Genomic DNA, 22,194 nt, shown 5'->3' with positions numbered 1-22,194 from the left:
ATGTGTGACAATAAAACACTCTAATCAGCTGCCCATATTCTAGCATCAAGCTTGGATATCATATTTAGATGTTCCACTGATAGCCATTGTTTTGTTTTGGTTCGCTGTTAGTTGTAACCAGGTTGCCATCATTTCATTAGTGAGTTGGACAAAAAGTACTTGGATATTCTGCTTGCTACATTCCAAGGTGTGAAGCAGGACATTTTTGTCCAGCTCTCTATTTTGAGCCAGGGCTTGCTCTTAGTCCTTGGAAACTTCAGTCCTGTATATATGTAACATTTGCAAGCTAGCTAGTGTGAACATGAATTCAGAGTTCTCTTCTATCACTTGCAAACCAATGAAAGTGATACCAGGCCAGAGTGAATAAATATAAATGATTTAAAATTAAAAAATAATTAAATTTGATGTTTTAAACTTAATTGATTGTTTAGAAAATCAATTATAGTAAGCATCTTTAAAAAAAAAACTGGGTACAAATACATTTAGATTTCCTTTTATATTAAAGCTTATGCTTATAATCTCATAAAATTAAATCACGGCTATTTATCAAACACTGAATTAAAGACTGCTTTTCTGTGTGAAAGGAGAAGCATGGGGGGCGGGAGGTGAGTCCAACTTCTGAGGTTAACTATTATAAATTATTTTAAAAATCACCTCTTTCAACGGGCTTCGACTGGTACACCAGCTGTGGCTTCTCCTGGATAGAGATAGCTTGGCCACACTGGTACAGGTGCTAGTAACCTCAAGACTGGAGTACTGCAACACACTCTATATGGGACTGCCCTTAAGTTTGGTCTTGAAGCTGCAGCTAATGCAGAATGCAGGAGCTTGGCTGTTGTCGGGGGCTGCCCCTTTTCAGCGTGTTATACGTTTGCTGAGGAAATCGCTCTGGCTGCCTATTTGCTACTGGGCCAGGTCTAAAGTTTTGTTATTGGCATATGAAGCCCTAAACAACTTGGAACCAGGATACCTGAGGGCACACCTTCCCCCTATCAGCCTGCCTGGTCACTGAGGTCATAGGATGAGGCGCTCCTGGTGGTTCTGCATGGACCTGAGGTCTATTTAGAGTCCAGAGTAGTGCTTTTAGTGTTCTGGCTCCTTCTCTGTGGAATTTGCTGCCAGTTGATGGCAGGCAGGCACCAGCATTGCTTTGTTTTCAGTGTTTGCTAAAAAACATTTTTGCTTAAACTGGCATTTCCTGAATGACCAGCCATGGTTTGATTGGTATAACTTGATTTTAACTGTTTTTATTCTGTTGTTGTTGTTGTTGTTGTTCACCACTTGGGAATCTTTTTTAGATATATTTTATATTTATTTTATAATATATTTTATATTTATTTGTATAGTTTTCCACTGGACTCAAAAGACTAACAAGTCATCACCGTCACTAGATGCCAGGTGATGCCATCTGTGTTTCACACAGATCATCGACTGAGTCTATGACCTGGTTTACATGTCATGGCAGTTGTTTAACCCAGGAATTGCAGTGACAAGTAAAGCATGTGCACTCTGCATGAGCCATTTTCAATTTCAATTAACAACCCAGAGCCACCCTGCTCCTGGGTTGTTTTTGTGACAAGCAAACCCAAAAACTCTGGGTTGTTCATGAGTTAACCCAACAACAAGCCATGGATGTTTGTTGGTTTAACTCTGTGTTGTTTAACCCATAAACAACCCAGAGTTTCTGGGTTCGGATGTCACAATACAACTCAGGAACAGGTCCTGGGTTGTTTATTGAAATCAGAAATGAGTTCCATCCCCTCAAGTGAAGACCCCTGTTCCTTCCTAAAAGCCTTTGCCATTGTTATGTGCTCTCTAGAATTACCATATGTTACACTGACAATTGCTCAACTCCTCACACTGTTCAGAGAGCTGGCTAGATGTATTTTCCCCCTCTAGCCATCCTTTGGCCCCTTCCCGTTTCCTGCAGGTAGCCAGCGAGCCATCTTTCGGCAGGCCATGCGCCACTGGGAGAAGTACACCTGCGTCACCTTTCTGGAGCGGAGTGATGAAGACAGCTATATTGTGTTTACATACAGGCCATGTGGGTAAGCAAGGGGCAGAGCATCTCAGCAGGTAATGGGGCTTCCATTCTACAAACGCAAGCAATGGGGGAGATTCCAAAATACCCTGAACAGGAAACTCAGTGCTGTTGGCTCTCCAGTAGTTCTCAAGAAGTATGAAGTCTTGCGAAGTGATTCATGCATTAGACTGGGGTCAAAGACAGTTGATTGCTTATCCAGGACTTTCTGCTGTGTGGGCGAGTTTATACAGTCAGCTCTTCTGGGAAAGCCATCCCTCAAAGACACCCCATGCTATTTCCCTCCTTCTAATGTTTTCAGAGGCTGAATCAGAGATTGGAGTGGCTTGGAAGAAGGGAGAAGTATCCCCAGGGTTCTTGATCCACTCTTCTTTTATCCTGGTAAAAGTGGCCCAAGCTATTGTCCTGGGTTGAATAATAGCAAGGTTTTTACCTCTGATACTAGTTTAAAGACACTGTCAGCTGGGGCTTAAGTCCTATGGAAAAGTTTAATATAAGATGGGGTGGGGAACCATTTTAAAAGTGGAAATGCCTTTCCTAAGGCTTAGTTGCGGCCAGTAAGAGCTTTACGCTAAAATGTGCTGGTATTTTTGGCCATACCCCTTTTGGATTTGGCCCCACCAACCACTGGAATGGGTCCACCGAGAGCCTCTCCAGAACTGAATTCAGCTCTTGGCCTGGAAGACGTTCTCCAGCCCTGATTTAAGACCCCTCTTTAGGGACAGGAAGAACCTCTTAGCAAGCATCAGGTTCCAGCTAATTTCCACTCTTCCCCCACCAAGCCTCCTACTCCACCCAGGGTTCCTCCTTGCTCTAGTAGTGTTCAACCAGCTGTAGGTACTGCTGACACAACAGTCGTACTTCTCTAACATCTGTTTGGCCTTAGCCAGTGGAAGGGAACTTTGGAGTAATCCTATCCCTGTGCAATAGGTGCATGTTGGAAATCAGGTTCCTCTGTAAATCATGCAAAATAGTAAAACTGATATAAAAATTATGCAAAATAAGAGAAATTATGCAAATTTACTTATAATTAATACAGATTCCAGAATCCAGCTTTTTGTGGTTCAGAATTGTGATTACCTTGATACACGATTTTAATCTTTTACATGTAGAGCAGTGGTGGGCAACTTGTGGCCCTCCAGATGTTTTGGCCTATAACTCCCATCATGCTTCACCATTGGTTGTGCTGGCTAGGGCTGATGGGAATTGTAGGCTGAAAATATCTGGAGGGCCAAAGATTGCCCACTGGAGCTGATGGGAGTTAGTTCTTAATATCTGCAGGGCACCAGGTTGGGCAAGGCCAATAATAGGCCAATAATAGCCAATCTAGGTCTAGGCCAATAATAGCCAAATTTTCTATTCTTGGGAAACACTCTGTTCCACAGATGGTAGCTCCAGGTGGTCAGGCTCTGTCATGAAGTCGGTGCCACTTACCAGTAAAGGGTTTCATTGTTACGGACTGTATATACTTGATCATGGCCAGACACTGGATACAAAATATGAAGAGATGAAGCATTACAGTGTGGAATATCTCCTAAGGCTCACATGTTTTGGAAACAAATTGATTTTCCTTACACGCCAGTCTTTGGACTTGTACATTTTACAATACTTTGATTATGTTTTGATAGGGCTCCCATTGGCCAGATAAAATTGCTCTGTGGGCCATATTGTAGTCTCCTGTAAAATGGAGCACAGTTTGATTTGGTCCATCTTGATTATAGTTGTAGCTGGAGACTGTAAATATGCAGGGTACAGAAATAAGAGAAAGAGAGCCTAAAATGATTACATGTAAACACCTGGATCTATCTAAATGTACCTCCTTTGTTTATTTCATCAGCAGCCATTGGCAGCTGCTGGATTTTGTTTTTCCATCCTGATAAAAACGGCCAAGTTGCCCTGGTGCCAAGGTCTTGTTTATGAAGATGCAAGACCACCAGTTTTAAACTCACAGAATTTTTTTTCAGAAAGCAGCAGGAGAATGTTAAAAAGTTTGCCAAAGGCTAAGGCAGCAGGGATTAATTATTTCTTAACCATTTAAAAGGTTGCTGTTTTCCCACCCATCAAAAACCCCATGGATTGCAACACGTCTTACTCATTGAGCTATCTGCCATAAATGAAGGATGATTGCTGGAGGGAGATGATTCTCTCAGGGCCAGTTTGTTTCTGACTTGCAATGCTGCAGAGTGGCATCTATTTTTGAACATGGGAAGCTGACTTATACCAAGTCAGACCATTGGTTCATCTAGCCCAGTATTGTCTACATTAACTGGCAGCAACTCTCCAGGGTTTCTGGCAGGATTCTTTCCTAGTTCTACCTGGAGATGCCAGGGATTGGAGACCTTTTGCATGCAAAGCATATGCTTTACCACAGAGCTATGGCCCCTCCCTTTTTACAGGGCTTCTGGATAGATGTTCTATACTTGTCTTTGGCTGGTTACTATGATTTTGTTTTCAGCTCCTTTAAAAACAGACAAGTTCACGTCAGGTGTAGGCATTCCATCCTGCAGCAGTACTCCAAGGATTGTGGCTGTGTACATGTGGGGATCATTTAAAGGCACACGGATCAGTTCCAGCAGCATGAGCCTTTCCCTTGTCCAGGTCCTTTCTTCTCCTGGGAAGGGAGATAGGGGAGGGGAAAGGGCCCGATGATAACCTCTGCTGATCCTATTTTCTACTGAGACTTACTTGGCCCACTTGCAGGTTCTGTTGTTCTGATGTTCTCTTGTTCTCCATACAGGTGCTGTTCCTATGTGGGGCGCAGAGGAGGGGGACCTCAAGCAATCTCTATTGGGAAAAACTGTGACAAATTTGGCATTGTGGTACATGAGCTGGGTCATGTCATTGGTTTCTGGCATGAGCACACACGCCCAGACCGAGACGTCCATGTCATCATTACCCGCGAAAACATCCAACCAGGTAAAGGCTTCCATTTTCTCCCAGCTCTTCTCCCTTTCTTTCTTCTACTCTTCATTCCAAGAAAGCAACAACAACAACAAAAAACACATAAAGCAAGCATAAGAAGTCCAGTAGCAGCTCTTCGTCAAGCAGAGAATGGGGGTTCTGCCTCATGTCCGGTTGTCCTTCCATCACCCAGTCACACCTGCAGTCATTCACTTCTCATCCTATCACCTTGCCAGTGTTCTCTGGCTCCATGGCTTTTTGACCCAAGTACTCCCCAAATATGAAACCACCTGTGCAGTGCTTACATCAGCCTTCCCCAACCTGGTGCCCTCCAGATGTGTTGGACTGCAACTCCCATAATCCCCCAGCTGGCTACATATTCCCACAGCTGGCTTACATATTCTTCTGAGAGCGCTTATGCTCTGTCCAGCACACTGGATGCACTGGAAAAGCAATGGAGGCCTTAGAAAGAGCCCTGAGACAGACTGGCACAAGTTTGTCCTGAATCTGTCTACTGAGTTGTGCTGATGAAGCCAGAAATAATAAACCTACTGCTCAGTCTGCATTCAGAGAGCCAGTGTGGTGTAGTAGTTAGAGTGTTGGACTGGGACTTGGGAGATCCAGGTTCTAGTCCCCACTTGGCCATGAAGCTCACTGGGTGACTTTGGGTGAGAGTCACAGGCTCTCAGTCTAACCTACCTCACAGGCTTGTTGTGAGGATGAAATGGAGAGAGAAGAACTATGTAAGCTGCCTTGGGTTCCTTGCAATAGGGAAAAGATGGGATATAAATGTAATATATTATTATTATTATTATTATTCAGTCACCCAACCCAAGGCACTGTTTCGTCAGGATCAGGATGAAGGTTTTGTCCCCCAGAAGAAGACAGCAGTGGCTGCAGCTGGCTAGCGGTCCTATGTGAGCAGGAGATGCGGGAGAACAGATACTTGCCCCACCGCCCAGCTTCGTGTAGCCTACATTCCTTGTGTTTCTACCTCTTGCTGTTTCCGCAGGGCAGGAGTATAACTTCCTGAAGATGGAACGTGAAGAGGTGGAGTCTTTGGGCGAGACATACGATTTTGACAGCATCATGCACTATGCCAGGAACACCTTCTCCAAGTGAGAGTCCAAGATGCTATTGCTTTGTGTATTCACTCAGCCCTTACACATTCACACACATGGGCAGCAGGCTTTTCTTTCAGGTGAAGGCCGCACCTTGGCTAGAACGCTTCCTTGGTGTTATTTATACCTTCTTCCCTATTTATACCTCCTTCCTGGCCACAAGCCTTGGAGTGAGCCCAACAGACTGAGAAAGATGTGACAGTCCCAGTGGGAATGGGCATCAAAAAGGGCAAACTAAGTCAGCCCCTTGCATTAATGCAGGTAATCTGTATCTGAGTAATTCTCAGGGTCTGTTTGGGGGCCCCAAGTGGAGCCCTGGTTCTGAGTGCCCCTATCTCAGGGGTGAGGAACCTCTTTCAGCCTAAGGTCTGAATTCAACTTTGGAGAAGCATTCAGGGGCAGCAGTGCAGAGATGGGTGGGGGCAAAGGCAAATGAGGCGGGGCTAATGGCAAAAGGGATGGGGGCAAAAATACGAAACATACCAAGGTGTTGTAACTTAAAGCTCTTGCTGCCAGCAGCTAAGCCTTAGTAAAGGCATTTCAACCTTTTAGAATGGGAAAAGAACTGCACAAAGGCCAGGAAACTACTAAACAATTGGTGCTTGGTGGGGGAAGGGGAAAGGAGAGTGGGCATCCGGATTGGGACCCAAGGAGGGCCACATTTGGGCCCCAGGCCTGCAGTTCCCCACCCCTGACCTATCTGTTCTCCTGGCTACATTTACTCTACTGGTGTTGTTCTCCCCGAGAGCAGCCCTTTGCCAGATCTGGCAGGACAAAATCAACTGCTTTTGGTTATTGGTGAGCTCAGTTGTGATGCAGGGTTATGGCTCAGGTCATTTAGAAATGCATATATGTACATCTGAAGTTCATCTTATATTGAGTCAGACTATTGGTCCATATAGTGCAATACTGTCTGTTCTTAAGTAGCAGTAGCTCAGGCAGACGTCTCTGCCAGCCCTGGGACTTGGAATCCTTCAAATCTACTGCTTCCTCTTCCCTGGATGCAGAAAACAGCCAGTTCATGCTGAGAGCATGTCTTTCCCCTTGCACAGTGGATGTCTGGAGCAAATGCCAGTCATGGAAGCGTCAGTTTAGGCCTTTCCCAATGGAAACTAACTGGGCTTCTTCCCCCAGGCTTGCAGTGGGGAAGATTCCAGTGCCCAGCTGTTAGGATTCCTTTTTCAGATAGTTGAAATCTCCTGTCCTATAATGTGTGGCATTTGCTGCTGGTCCTCATGTCTGGATGTACTTTCCTGTATCTATCTTTCAGATTTGTTGGATGGAGGAAGGGAGTTGAACGTCATGAAATCTGTCCTCCCCTCCTGCATACTTGCTTCAGAAAGAGATAGTGGGTAATTTGCTTGTGCTTCGGGTTTAACTGATCTCCCTGTTTAGAATGAATCTCCCCCCCCCCCCCAGTGTCCAGATATGAATATTTGGGGACCCTGTCTCCCCTTTCCCTGTATCATGGGTCCCAAGCTTTTGGGGCCAGCGGGCATGTTTGGAATTTTGAAAGAGTGTCATGGGCACCCTCACAAAATGGCTGCTGTGCAGGGCTTGCACCTTCATAAAGAGACTACCATAGTTGGCATGGCCAGTCACAAAACAGTCATATCGCAGAAAGCAAACTGCTGAGATTAAAAAAGAAAAATGGACCTTGCCCAAGAATTGAAGTACAAGGCAGGGGAGGTAGGGGGAGCTCAAAACACACATCCTCTCTTAGGAACTCAAAGATGGTGCTGGAGGGCAGCATCTCACTTTGCAGCATGCCAACCTCCCAGTTAAAAAAAAAAATAATTTTTTTAATTAAAAAAAAATCTTACGAAATAAAATAAAAAATCAGAAGGGGCAGGGAGCTTGGTGGGCGCCAAAAGAGTTGTCTGCAGGCACATTGGTGCCCATGTGCACCATGTTGGAACCCCCAACCCTTTAGTATGGCTTACTTGCTTAGGGGCATACTCCTATGCATGTTTAGACAGAAAAAAGCCCTACGACTTCCAGCATGTCCCAGCCAGGATGGCTGGCTGGGGAATCCTAGAAGTTGTAGGGCTTTCTCTGTCTAAACACACATAGGACTGTGCCCTAGGACACCTGGACTGTGTTTCCACAACAATGGTAGGAGAAGCTAATGGAGGAGTACCGGATTTTTTTTTACAAGGAATTGGCGTTGCTATGAGCAGGGTTCCACAAGCAGATTCTCCACAGCGGTAAAAATCACTTCACAGAACATACTTTCTGGTGGGGGTGGTGGAGTGAACGTCATCTGACTGGCAGGGGCTGCTCAACCAATAAGAGAGGCTTCCCCCCCTCTTCTCACCCCCTTTCTGCTCTCCCCTGAAAGTCTAGATGCACCTGCATTTCAGGAGCAAGTCTCATTGAGCACAATGGGAGTTACTTCCGAGCAGACACGCACATGCTTGTGCTGGGGAAGGCGGGGGGAGAACACAAAGATGGAAACCAGCCCCCATTTTAACCCACAGGACCTCATTGATCACAATAGGAGTTACTTCTGAGGATACAGTAATGGGTTTGCTGTAGGAAAGAGACCAGTAAACACAAAGACAGAAATCAGCCCCAATCGTAACCCGCAGGATATCTGTGAAGCTGTGAAGTACTTCCTAAGGCAATGGATCGGAGCCTCAAGATTGCACTTGATCGCCTAATTGCACTTAAGGAATTCGGCTTTAAAATGTGCCATTTCAATTGAGGGAGAATCTCTGTAAGTTCTGATGTGGGCATTCAAAGACAATCTTCATTGTCTGCAATGGGAGTTGCTTCTGAGGGAACACTAATGGTTTTTTTGTGGAAAAGAGACCAAAAACAGCCCCTATTTTAATGCGCAGGATTTCTATAAGGAAGCTGTGAAGGAGTTACATCCTAAGGCAATGGATCAGAGCCTCGAGATTGCGCTTAATCACATTTAAGGAATTGGGCTTTGATATGTGCTTTGTCAATTGAGGGGCTTCTCTGTTATTTCTGTGGTCATTGAGAGGGCAAGCCTCATTCAGCACACTGGGAGGAAACACCCCTTGACTGGCGTCATGGTGAAAGGCACATCCCTGGGCAGGGCTAGCATATCCGAGCTAAATGTGGGGGTTGGGACACATAATAGCTATTCTGTGGAGAACCTGAGACTTTAAGCCGTCTCAGGAAATCCGGTTTTTCCCTGATCGGCTCCGGGGTGGCTGCTGGATGGCCACCTGTCATGTATCCCTAACGACCTCAACACGCAGCCGGCTCAGAGTAAATTGCTGGTGGAAACACCCCCCTAGAGTGATGTGCAGTGTGCCGGCTTTCTGCTTGTGTCATACTGTGGTCCAAATTGTGTAGGCTGAAATTAGGTAGTTCTACCCGACTTTTCTCCCTAACATACTAGATGTTTGAGTGCAGGAACCTTTTTTGTATTGAGGTAAGACCTCACCTGCAGTCGGAAGTGGTACAGTCAAGACACAGGCTTGGTGCCTTGTTAAGAAGTAGGCCTCTGGGTGGCTGCAGTTAGGATGTCATAGGATGCTGGGAACCGGCTTTTACATGTATACTATTACAGATTAATACATACACTTTCTTTTCTTATTATTTAGCTAGTTCTTTGAAAGGTATGCTCTCCTCCGCTGCAGCACTTGTGTACTCATCTCTCCCCTAGGTTTTTGTTTTGTTTTAATGTAGCAGGCAGGAGTGTGGCTGTTCCCTCCCTGTGGCAAGGCTACCCATTATGTGAGGGTGTTGTACTTCTGGCACAGGATTGATGCTACCACCACACTAGCTTTATAGCAGGGGTCAGCAATGCGGTGCTCGTGGGCACTCCAACACCCACCAAGTCCTTCAAGTGTGCATGCTAGACTCCCTTCTACTCCCTTCCATCCACTATCCCCACTCACAATTTCCTTCCTTCCCGCTGCCACCACAATCTCCTTCCCTCCTTCCTTTCTTCCCTCCCTGCCGTAGCTTCCGCTGCAATTTCTGGTGGTGCCCACAGACACTTGATATTTTTATTTATGTATTTAGTACATTTCTAATCCACCGAATAAGTAATGTTCTCTGGGTGGATTACAATCAGTTAAGAAACTGATATGTCACTTTAAAACACAGTTAAAAATATAAAATACAATACAGATATTTAAATGCATAAATTAAATATAATTCAAAACAATAAACAGCACAGGAATTGAGAAAACAGCCACAATAACCTAGAACTAGGTCTCTAAAATGCCTGGGAGAAGAGAAAGTCTTTGCCCGGTGCCGAAAAGATAACAACATAGGTGCCAGGCAAACCTTTATTTTGAAAGTGGGGTGCCAACACTAAGAAGGCCCTCTCTCTTACAGCCACCCGCCTAGCTTCCTTTGGCAGGGGCACCCAGAGGAGAGCCCCTGAAGATGACCTAAAGGTCCAAGCAGGTACATGTGGGAGGAGATGTGCCTTTAGATACTCTGGCCCCAAGCCATTTAGGGCTTTAAAAGCCGACACCAACACTTTGAATTGGGCTTGAAAATGGACTAGAAGCCAGTGCAGCTGACAGCGTGATCCGCAGATCTGAAAAGATTGCTTTCTCCTGCTTTATAGCATCTGAAAAGGCCTGTTGTGTTTTTAGGATGAAGTACACACTGACCACGTGCTTTCTTGCAGAGCAAGGTATGACAACCAGAGCCAATGTTACATCCTTCCTTCCCCTTCCCCTCTTTCTGTCTTATAAGGATGCCAGTGTGCCTATTCTGCATGTGGTATGCAGGGCTGAGTTATAAGGACTGGAGTTAATCTGGGAGTGGGGTGGGGGATCTGTACTGTGGCTCAGTGTGTGGTCCCAAAGACTTCATGGGTTGCAGTGGCAGAGAAGGAAACAGAGGCTGATAGGAGAGGCTGATAGGCAGGTGGAGATACAGCCTTGAGCAGTGGTAGTTCTGATCGAATTACTCCCAAGGACGTCAATAGGGCAAGATCTTTTAATCAAACTCAGTCCTATGGATATGACACACACATATTTGCTTGCTTGCACACATGTGTGTGTAAGCATGCGCGCACATGCGCGCACACAGAGTAATCTGTAAATGCTGGGAGACCTCTTGTCTTTCCTTCATCCTTTATTTTCTTTTGAGGCCAAAGGAAGGGGATTCCATGGCCAAGCTGCCAGGCACGCATGGAACCCTGAAGTTCTCTTCTCTCCTAGTCTGGCTTTTGAATAGCACCACAGTGAGCTTTTCTAAGTGCAGGCACAACCAGACACAGGGAAAAAACCTGCTGAATGTGCTTCTGCGTGTGCCCAAGCAAATGTTGGAGAGCTGGGGAGAGAAAGAAACAGCTGCCTCATTCATGTGGCAGGGAGTGCACTGGTGCCAGAGGGCATGCAGGGGGATTGGGGGACAAGCCGGAAGGGGTGGCGGGAAGAAAGGACTGCTGTCCCAGGCAGTGAAGAGGAAAAAGTTGATTCTGTCTCACCGGGAAGAAAGGACTGCTGTCCCGGGCAGTGAAGAGGAAAAACTTGATTCTGTCTCACTGCTCTGAAGCATTTTGAAAGCGGGATATTCCTCTGAGAAACCCCAAGGAAACCTGCTTTGCATCCCACTTAGAGGCCTGTGCCAGGGGGGTCATTTTGCAGCAGCAACTGAATAAGCTTCGCTGTAGAGCAGCGTTTGTCATTGATGGCGCCAAGGCAAACACCAGCACCCCTGTCAAAACAGTCCTGGCAGGGTCTGACAAGGGCTGGCAATGACCTGGCGGCGTCTTGCTTTCTCTAGGAATCGGGAGCAAGGTCGAATGTTTACCTTAGCAAAAACGTCTGTGCCCTGGTGAGACATCAGTGCCTTTCTCCTCCCTCACACACACACACACACACACACACACACACAATATCTCGGGCCTCTTGCTTCTGTTTCTCCATGTGACTACAAGTGCTTTCAGTTGTTGCCATTTTGCACAAGCAAAATTGTGGGAGTGTCCCTGTAAAAGAGGGGTAGTTCCCCCACAGGAGACCCCCATGCCAAAAGTGAGAAGCCGGCTGTTCAGGTTGCACTGCTAGATCTGTCTTGCAATGACCCCTTGTCAGTTGTGTAAATGACAGGAGGATCTGCATGGACCGAACAGCTTCACCTTTATGGACTTGGAGGATGGAATCAGGCATACACAGATGTGATCCCTGCAATTTAACCTTATGGTATGTCCTTCAATTCTTATTCCGCCCACCCATTCAACTTAAACTTCAGAAACTAGAGAGTACATTCTGCAAATCAAACATCACTGCAGTGATTTATTTCCTGTAGGCAGAGCCCAACATGCCTTTGTTTACCTCCATTGCCCTCCAGTTCCTTATCCTCCTGCCCATGGCAATCAAAAGGTGAGGTTTGTGTGTGCCAGGGGTATGTCTTCATGTATACTTGGCAAGGTTGAGATGAGCTGATAATTCCACAATGGGAACTCTTAGAGTGTCGGACTAGGACTGGGGAGATCCAGGTTCAAATTCCCACTTGACCATAAAGCTCACTGTGGTGACCTTGGGCCTAGCTTACTGCACAAGGTTCTTGCAGAGATGAAATGGAGAGGAGAGGGAAACTGTAGACGCAGCCTTGAACTCCTTGCCACCATGTGCACTCCTCTCTGTACCTTTTCCCTGGTTCCCTATCTTGCTCCCTTACCTAAAAGTATGGTAGAAACCAGTGTAGCTTCGCATCTTTTTCTGAGCTTTAGATGGAACCTGCTATAGCTGGCTACAGTGCTAAACCATAGAAACCTCAATGCCCTCCCCTCCTTCCTCTACCAATTCCTCTGCCAGCAAGAGAGGCAGACAACATAATGGGAAAAAAAGGGTAATGACCCTCCTGGTCCTCATCAACTTCTTCCCACTCCAAACAAAATCCACAGCTCCCCCCGCCCCAACGGTGTAACGCTGTAGAAAGCAGTTTGATGAATGAGTGGATGGTTTCTAATGTAGAATCCCAGCTAGCTAGAAGGGAACTCTAGTAAACATAGCTGTAGTTTCCTGATCCTTGTAGCCCAGCATTCTCCAACCTGGTGTCCTCCAGATGTGTTGGAGTGCAACTCCTATCATTCTCATGCTGGCTGGGAATGATGGTAGTTGCAATCCAACACATCTGGAGGGCACTGGGTTGGGGAAGGCTACTGCAGCCCCTTCCCTGCAGCCTCCAAGAGTCAATATAGAGAATTGTTCTCTGGAAAATAATCTGCAGAGCTTAGATTTCAGTAATTTAGAGATAAAAACATTAACCCGTTCATTGAGAGTCGAATATAAGCCACATTGTTTTCCCAGGCCTTTTGCTTTGCATCTGTTCCTTGCCCCCATCTGCGATTGCACCCTTGTGCTCCTTGCAGACTGTTGGCATACAGTATTCTGATCTTGGTATCTGAGCCAAATTGACATTTTCCCAGAGGTACACTAGCACAGAGCTGATTCTTGTTTGCACAGAGCTGTCTCTGTTGTCTGCCCGTAGAAACACCTTGCCTTTCATATCACTACTGCCAATGGGTGTTTTAGGTTTTAGAAGTAGAAATCGCTAATTACTGTAGCATTGCATCTGAACTCTTGGAATGGGGCCAAAGGAGTGGAGCCTAAATTCCCCAGCTGTGGCTTGCTGCGAACATGCTTGCATTACACCACAACCTATCTTTCATCAGATCGTGCCCTTGCCTGCCGTCAGGACGTGCTCTCGTCTACTGGGCCTCTTGTCTCTGGATTATCCTTCATTTTTGTTGGGCTTGTCAACATTTTTCCCTGGGGAGGTTGGATTGGCAAGCAAACCTTAAGTGCAAGGAATCTTGCGTGCTCCACAGATGCATATGGCCACAGGCTAGGAGGGTGTGGCACATAGAATGTTTTTTCTTGCTCAGCACTTTTCTGCTGCTCAGCGTGCTCAGACTGGAATTGTTGTCGGTGTTATCCAGGACAGGCCTCTAGGTCTCTCTTCTGGAAAAGTAACACAGCCCCAACTGTGATGGATGGGTAATTATTGTGCCAAAACTGCCTGTTGTTCAAGGAAGGGGTTCCCTTATCATTTGCATTGCCATCTTTTCTTTGGGCAGGGCACCTGTGACTTTAGCAACTGTGACCATAGATGGAGGTTTTCTACAGCCACTTCTACATAAAGGCAGTCTAACAGCACAGTCATGTAATACAGTTATGTCTAGTTCGACACACCAGCTATCAGGGACTCCAGAGCATGAACCAAGAATCTCAATAAGCTACCTGAGATGGTGTATGCCCAAAGCCACAGCTGTAACATCAAGGCTGCCTGTGATTGGCAGGCAGTATAAAGCCTCTGGATTGGATGGGCCTGGTATAAATTCTAGAAGCCTGCCCTTCAGCCCTTGCCTGCTTGATGAAGGAGTGTCTTCTCTTTGCTGTACTTCTGGCTCAAACTCTTACTCTGGCACTAGCTCCAGCTCTAGCAACCGGCCTCAGGGATCCTGGGTTGGAGAACACACACTCCAGGTCTGGGTTGTCCGTGGACACCAGCAGCCCTGACCTGGCCCTGGCACCCGCTTTTAGCCCAGCCTTCCCCAACCTGGTGCCCTCCGATTGTGTTGGATTGCAACTCCCATCATCCCATAATATGGGAATTGTAGTCCAACGTATCAGGAGGGCACCAGGTTGGGGAATGCTGCTTTAGCCTCATGCTTTCAGGAGTGCTAACTCCAGTTTTTGGGGGGCCCTTAGGCAAAATGCCCTCAGTAGGTCCTTCTTGCTTGAGTGGGTCCATCTTGCTTGAGTGGGTCCTCCTTTTGCTGCAGCCCACTCAGTTGCCCTCCTCCTCTGGGCCCAATCCGCCTAACCCAACCAGTGGGAGAGAGGGAGGTAAATGGGGGCAGTTGCTCCTTCTCATTTCTGTCACTGCCCTTTTACTCCGAGAGGGCGGGTGAACAGGCTGCAACACCAAGGAGGAGCAGCAGCAGGGCTAGAGGGCTTCAGGGGCTGACCGTGGGCTCCCTTCTCAAGAATGGGCCCCAGGAGAAGCCCGGTGATGCTGGTCCCTGGCTTTCAAAGATGCTTAGCACCCCCTGTTCCAACCACAGGCTTCAAAATGTCTTCAAGCAAGAGTTAAAGTTTGAAGCATCCCAAATAATTGGGGAGCTTTGCAATCATGACATGGACATCCCACTGACTCAGCACACATGCACATTTTCTGAATAGCACATAGTTAAACTATGCTACTACAAGTTGTAGTGATGGCCACCAATCAGTACGGTTTTAATAGAGGATCTGACAAATTCTTGGAAGAAAAGGCTATCAATGGCTAGTAGTCATGGTAGCTATATGCTACCTCCAGTATCAGAGACTTCTGTGTACCAGTTGCTGGAGAACATGAGTGGGAGGGTGCTATTTCTCTCAGGTCCCACTTGTGGGTTTCCCACAGGCAGCTGGGTTGGACACTGTGTGAACAGAATGCTGGACTGGATGGATCCATGGTCTGATCCATCAGGGCTCTTCTTATGTTCTTAACTGTAACAATAGTGGGCCTTGGTGTCTGGAGAGCTTGTGTCCCTGCATTCCCAGATTTGCCAGTCCTTCCCCCAAGGTCTTTGCTTAATCCCACCAGCTTTGCAAGCATCTTCAAAGAACAAGCCTGGTATTTTAAAGCCTGCTTGAGAAATCGGGTCCAGCTGTGAGCTGGGCAGTAACAGGCTTGGCTCTTCCATGATTCGGATTCCAAGGTTTACAGGAAAACTCTATGCATGTTTATTCGTGGTGATGCTATCCCCAAGATGTTATCACTTTATTCCCTTGACAAAGATTTGGAGAGAAGCAGGGGGAAGAGCCATGACTTGTCTGAGATGATTTGCAACAATTTCTGGTGGTGCTGGGAGAAGCCCTCCTGTATCAGACATCCCTTTGCTCTTTTTTGAAAGTCTGTTGCTTCTTTAGGTCTGCTTCAGCTGCCAGGTGCAGGCCCTTGCCAACTGGAGGAAGGTGTAACAGTGAGTGCAGCAGGCCAGGAAAATATTCCTGAAAATTGCTCAGGGCAGCAGGATGGAAATTTTAGATCAGCAGAGAAAATAGCCCACCTCCCTTTCCCCTTTTAGACTTAAGCATGTCCATATGGACGGCAGGAGGAAGGAAAGGTTCCACTGGCTATCAGTGGAATTCCCCTACACTGATCGAGGGAGAGGAACATGCCTGCAGTGGTGCAGCTAGGTAATTTTAGACCCTGGACTTGGTCGTCTTATGGTGCGGGGGGGGGGGGGACTTTACATGGCAATGTGTATTACTTCAGTTGTGAAGCATACCACTAACATTTCTCTTTTCCCCTCCAACTGCCATTCCATGCTTTACAACTGCTCCTACATTCCTGATATATTAGAATAATAACAATAAAAATATTTGCCGACCCTGAGTAGAAAAACAAAGTCTGAGCATGTGCAGGTTTGCATTTTAAACTCACTTAAATCGTAGCACCATCATGACTTCAGGAATAAAATGGAGTCTGCTCTTGCCACTTTCTGGGGGTCCTCCTAGGATGAGGGGCCCTGGCCCTAGTCCTGCCCTAGCTACCCCACTCCATGCCTGCAAAGGTTCTTGCAGTCTTTCCCCTTCATTTCTGTCTTCCCCTCTCTGTATTCTTACAAGTTGCTCACTTCTCTGAGTTGCTATAGAGGCCCCACGTGCCATTTTGTTTTAAATAATTTTTCATAGCTAAATGGTCATTAATCCGTGTTATAGAGAACTTGGGTTACCTTCCTAAGTTGATTGCTGCAAGCTCTACATAGGCTTGCTCCCTCTTTTGATGAAGGTCTTCTCCTCCCCGATGGCAGTAGCACAAGCTTTGCTCATCTTAAGATGCAATCATGATGTTCAACTGTTCTTTGGCTAGGCTCACTCATGGAAACCATCCTGTGTTGGGTTACCGGTCAAGGGTTATACACATGAGAGACCAGCAAAAACCCTACAATGCAGGGATAGCCAACTTATGCCCCTCCAGATATTTTGGCCTGTACCTCCCATGATCCTTCACCATTAGTTATGCTGGCTATGGCTGATAGGCCAAACTTCTGGAGGGCCACACTTTGTCCATCCCTGCTATATCATGTACTTGGGGCAATAATAGTTTAATCAGCTGGGATATACTACCATTAGATACAGTAATGCAGCCCACATCAGGTGCCAGATTTGCAGGTGACATCATAGAGCAACAGTTTGTCAGTAATTTAGTTTATTCTATTTTTACCACCATGGGAGACCCTCAAGAGACCAAAATGTATCGGGCCATTTCTATCCGCGTTTGTAATTGTGCCCTGCAAAAGTGAGTGATACGTAAGCATCAGAAAGGCAGGGTTAAAAAATTCCAATACATATATATTTTTAAAAGTGGTATCGGGTATGGAAATCAGTGCCATAAGAATCTCCTTTCGGAGGTGGGGTGGGAGTAAAGTCACGTTTCTAGTCCTTATGGTCATGATTGACTACAAAACATTCAGACAGTGTTTAGTGTTTCCCACTTCCCAGTGTTTAGCTGTTTCCCACCTCCCAGCTGAGCAGAGCAGAGCAAGCTGCTCCAGCTGGTCCAGGGACTACAGAAGCAGGCAAGCTCCCAGAGAGCGAGTGAACAGAGCGAGCGAACAGGGGGAGCAAACAGGAGTTGGCCAGGGGAGTTGCAGTGGTTGAAGCGACAAATGAGACAAAGGAGACAGAGGCTAAGAGGTAAGTGGGCTGCAGGAAGCCCAGGGGGCTGCCCTTTTTCCTTCTGATTGGCTGTGAGCTCACCAGGTGCTTCTGAGCGCTCCAACTGAATTGGAGGGGTGTGGCCTGAGTACTCCCAGCAGCTGACTGGGCGGGAAGCTTCAGTCTGTTTCCCGCCTCCCAGCTGAGCAGAGCAGAGCAAGCTGCTCCAGCTGGTCCAGGGACTACAGAAGCAGGCAAGCTCCCAGAGAGCGAGCGAACAGGGGGAGCAAACAGGAGTTGGCCAGGGGAGTTCGACAGGGGAGGTCAAGGGGGAGGACCCTAACATTTTTTTTATTTTATTTTTTTAACTAACTTTTTTCCATTTATTTGTCTTGTAACACACACTTTCACACCAGTGGGACTCTGCTTTTAACCTCTACTGAGTAGAGGAGCAGGCACAGGCTAGTCTAGAACAATCAGCAAGCTAGACACAAAAAGGGAAAAGAGGCTATGGAAGGACAAGACTCTCCAGTGGTGGTGACCTGCAAGGTGTGTGCAGTGTTTGTTTTCTTGCCTGAGAACAACATGGCCTACACCTGCAACAAGTGCAAGTTGATCACGCTGCTGGAAGAAAAAGTAAGTGAACTGGAGCGGCGACTGTCGACCCGCCGGGGAATAAGAGAACACGAAGAGTTCTTGGACAGAATGGGGAACTACAGCAGCAAGGGAAGACCAGAAGCTTGAAGAGCAACAGCAAGATGTTTTTGTTTGTTCAGTCGTTCAGTCATGTCCGACTCTTCATGACCCCGTGGACCATAGCACGCCAGGCCTTCCTGTCCTGCACTCTCTCCCGGAGCGTGCTCAAGTTCATATTCATTGCATCAGTGATGCTATCTAGCCATCTCATCCTCTGCCGTCCCCTTCTCCTTTTGCCTTCAGTCTTTCCCAGCATCAGGGTCTTTTCCAGAGAGTTTTCTCTTCGCATTAGGTGGCCAAAATATTTCAGCTTCAGCTTCAGGATCTGTCCTTCCAATGAGCACTCAGGGTTGATTTCCTTTAGGATGGACTGATTTGACCTCCTTGCAGTCCAGGGGACTTGTAAGAGTCTTCTCCAGCACCACAGTTCGAAAGCATCAATTCTTCGGCGCTCAGCCTTCCTTATAGTCCAGCTCTCACAGCCATACATTACTACTGGGAAAACCATAGCTTTGATTAGACGGACCTTTGTCGGCAAGGTGATGTCTCTGCTTCTTACGATGCTGCCTAGGTTTGCTATAGCTTTCCTCCCAAGGAGCAAGCATCTTTTAATTTCATGGCTACAGTCACCATCTGCGGTGATCTTGGAGCCCAAGAAAGTAAAATCTGTCACTGCTTCCATTTCTTCCCCTTCTATATGCCAGGACGTGATGGGGCCAGATGCCATGATCTTAGTTTTTTTAATGTTGAGTTTCAAACCAGCTTTTGCACTCTCCACTTTCACCCTCAACAAGAGGCTCTTTAGATCCTCTTCACTTTCTGCCATTAGGGTGGTATCGTCTGCATATCGGAGGTTGTTCATAATTCTCCCAGCAATCTTAATTCCGACCTCTGATTCATCCAACCCGGCATTTCTCATGATGTACTCTGCATATAAGTTAAATAAGCAGGGTGACAATATGCAGCCTTGTCGTACTCCTTTCCCAATTTTGAACCACTCAGTTGTTCCATGTCTGGTTCTTACTGTTGCTTCTTGACCCTCGTACAGGTTTCTCAGGAGACAGGTAAGGTGGTCTGGTACTCCCATCATTTTAAGAATTTGCCACAGTTTGTGCAAGATGAGGCAGTGGGAAATGCTGAGGTGAAGAAAAATGGAGTAGAGGATACTCCTTGGAAAAGGGTGACCGTTAGGAGAAGAAGAACTAGACGCCACTCTGTACCAGTGGAAGCAGTGGAGCTGTGGAACCGATTCCAGGTACTTGCGGATGAGACTGGAGGACAGCCTGCAGAGGAAGAATCACAGGGGAACCTGCATGAGAGTGAGCAAGAGGCTGAAGGTCAGTCAAACAGAGGCAATGAAACCCAGGCCTACAAGAAGAAGAAGAGAAGAGTGGTAGTAGTGGGAGACTCCTTGCTGCGTGGGATCGAGACCCAAGTATGTCGCGAAGACCCGTGGACTCGCCAGGTATGTTGTCTCCCGGGAGGACAGATTAGAGACGTGACTGAAAGGTTGCCTGCACTCATAAAGCCCACTGACAGGTATCCCTTTCTTCTCATCCATGTGGGAACAAATGATACCGCCAAGCGGAGCTACGAAGAGATCACGTCAGACTTTGAAGCTTTGGGAAGGAAACTCAACTTTGGGGCCCAGATAGTTTTCTCATCCATCCTTCCAGTAGTTAGAAGAGGGATAGAAAGGGAATGAAAAATACTCCGGGTGAATGACTGGCTACGAAGGTGGTGCCGACGAGAGAGATTTGGATTCTGGGACCACGGGCTATACTTCCTGGAAGATGGGCTGTTGGCTAGGGACAGGTTGCACCTCACAAAGGATGGGAAGAATGTGTTTGGCCACAGCATGAAGAACTTCATCAGGAGGGCTTTAAACTGAATCCTACGGGGAAGGGAGATGTAATGTTGGAGGTAACAATGGACGTAGGCGCATGCACTGCAACGGAGAGAACAGCTCTGATAGCGCCCAATAATAGTCTTCAGACACATGTAGGAAGAAAGCCAGACTATGAAGCACATGGTCTTCGATGTCTATATACTAATGCCCAGAGTATGGGAAACAAACAGAACGAACTTGAACTCTTAATACAAGAGGGAAATTATGACCTGATAGGTATAACTGAGACTTGGTGGGATGACTCTCATGACTGGAATACAGCAATTGAAGGATATAACTTGTTCAAAAAGAACAGGAGGAACAGAAAGGGAGGTGGGGTCGCACTGTATGTAACAAATACATATCTCTGCACAGAAATACAGGAGGAGGAGCTTGGTAGCCCCATCGAGAGCATCTGGGTTGAAATAAATGGAGCAAAGAATAAAAGGAACCTGGTGGTCAGAGTCTACTACCGGCCACCCAATCAAGGAGAAGACAAGGATGAAACTTTTGAAAAGCAAATAGCCAATGTTTTAAGGAAGCATGATGTAGTAGTAATGGGGGACTTCAATTTCCCCGATATTTGTTGGGAGACAAATTCTGCAAAACATGGCCCCTCCAGGAAATTCCTGACTTGTGTGGTGGATAACTTCTTCCTACAGAAAGTAGAGGAAGGAACTAGAGGATCGACTATCCTTGACTTGATCCTAACCAACAGAGCAGTTACAGGAACTCTCGGGGAAAGCGACCATATTGTACTTGAGTTCTTGGTTCTAAGGGAAGCAAAAGCTGAGTGTAGTCAAACGCGTACCCTGGATTTTAGGAAAGCTGATTTTCATAAACTCAGAACAATGATCAGTAAGGTCCCATGGCAAGCGACGCTAATGAGAAAAGGAGTCCAAGATGGGTGGGAGCTTTTAAAAAAGGAAATTCTCAAGGCACAATCACAAGCAATTCCAACAAGAAGAAAAGGTGGAAGACAACAGAAGAAGCCAATGTGGCTTCACAAAAAGCTTAGGGATGACCTGAAAACAAAAAAGGACACATATAGGAAGTGGAAAGAAGGCCAAGTAACAAAGGAAGAGTACAGGCAGGTGGCACAGAATTGCAGGGATGGCATCAGGAAGGCTAAAGCTGAGAATGAGCTGAGGTTAGCAAGGGATGCTAAAAACAACAAAAAGGCTTTCTTCAGCTACGTGCATAGTAAAAGGCAGAGGAAAGAAATGGTGGTTCAGCTATTAAATAAGGATGGCAAAACGATAACAGATGACAAAGAAAAGGCAGAGGTGCTCAATTCCTACTTTGGCTCAGTCTTCTCCCAAAAGAGGGTCTATGACCACCCTGGCAAAGGCGAAGTACAGGCTGAAGGGGCAGGATTGCAGCTTGAGATTGATAGGCATATGGTCAAGGAACACCTAATTACTTTGAATGAGTTCAAATCTCCAGGGCCAGATGAACTGCATCCTAGAGTAATAAAGGAACTGGCAGAAGAACTCTCAGAACCGCTGTCTATTCTCTTTGAGCAACCATGGAGGACGGGGGAAGTGCCAGATGACTGGAGGAGGGCTAATGTTGTCCCTATCTTCAAAAAGGGTCAAAAGGAGGAACCTGGGAACTACAGACCAGTCAGTCTGACATCAACCCCTGGGAAAATTCTGGAGCAGATGATAAAGCAATCCATCTGTAAGCACCTTGACAACAATGCCGTGATTGCTCGAAGCCAACATGGATTTGTCAAAAACAAGTCCAGCCAGACAAATCTGATCTCATTTTTGATCAAGTAACCTCCCTTGTAGACCGTGGGAATGCTGTAGACATCGTATACTTCGACTTCAGCAAAGCTTTCGACAAAGTGCCCCATGATATCCTGATGAGCAAACTAGCTCAAAGTGGGCTAGATGAAACAACGATCCGGTGGATCCACAGTTGGCTACAGAATCGGACTCA

At 46.6% G+C, this 22,194-nt stretch overlaps 1 protein-coding gene across 2 annotated transcripts in view; it reads left to right on the top strand.

Annotated features, from left to right (window-relative positions):
* The window catches only part of BMP1 (bone morphogenetic protein 1), a 181,509-nt gene that overhangs the window by 99,135 nt on the left and 60,180 nt on the right, over positions 1-22,194 (top strand). For both annotated transcript variants that reach the window (XM_084804039.1, XM_084804040.1), the window contains 3 exons: positions 1,931-2,048; positions 4,779-4,957; positions 5,955-6,060. In XM_084804039.1, coding sequence (XP_084660165.1) covers positions 1,931-2,048; positions 4,779-4,957; positions 5,955-6,060 — 403 coding nt within the window. The remainder of the gene's footprint in view (positions 1-1,930; positions 2,049-4,778; positions 4,958-5,954; positions 6,061-22,194) is intronic.

The sequence above is a fragment of the Heloderma suspectum genome, chromosome 6 (genome assembly GCF_057233095.1).
Source record: "Heloderma suspectum isolate Gila_16-S chromosome 6, 16-S_ref, whole genome shotgun sequence".
In the NCBI taxonomy this organism is placed as follows: Eukaryota; Metazoa; Chordata; class Lepidosauria; order Squamata; family Helodermatidae; genus Heloderma; species Heloderma suspectum.
This window is presented reverse-complemented; position numbering and strand designations above follow the sequence as displayed.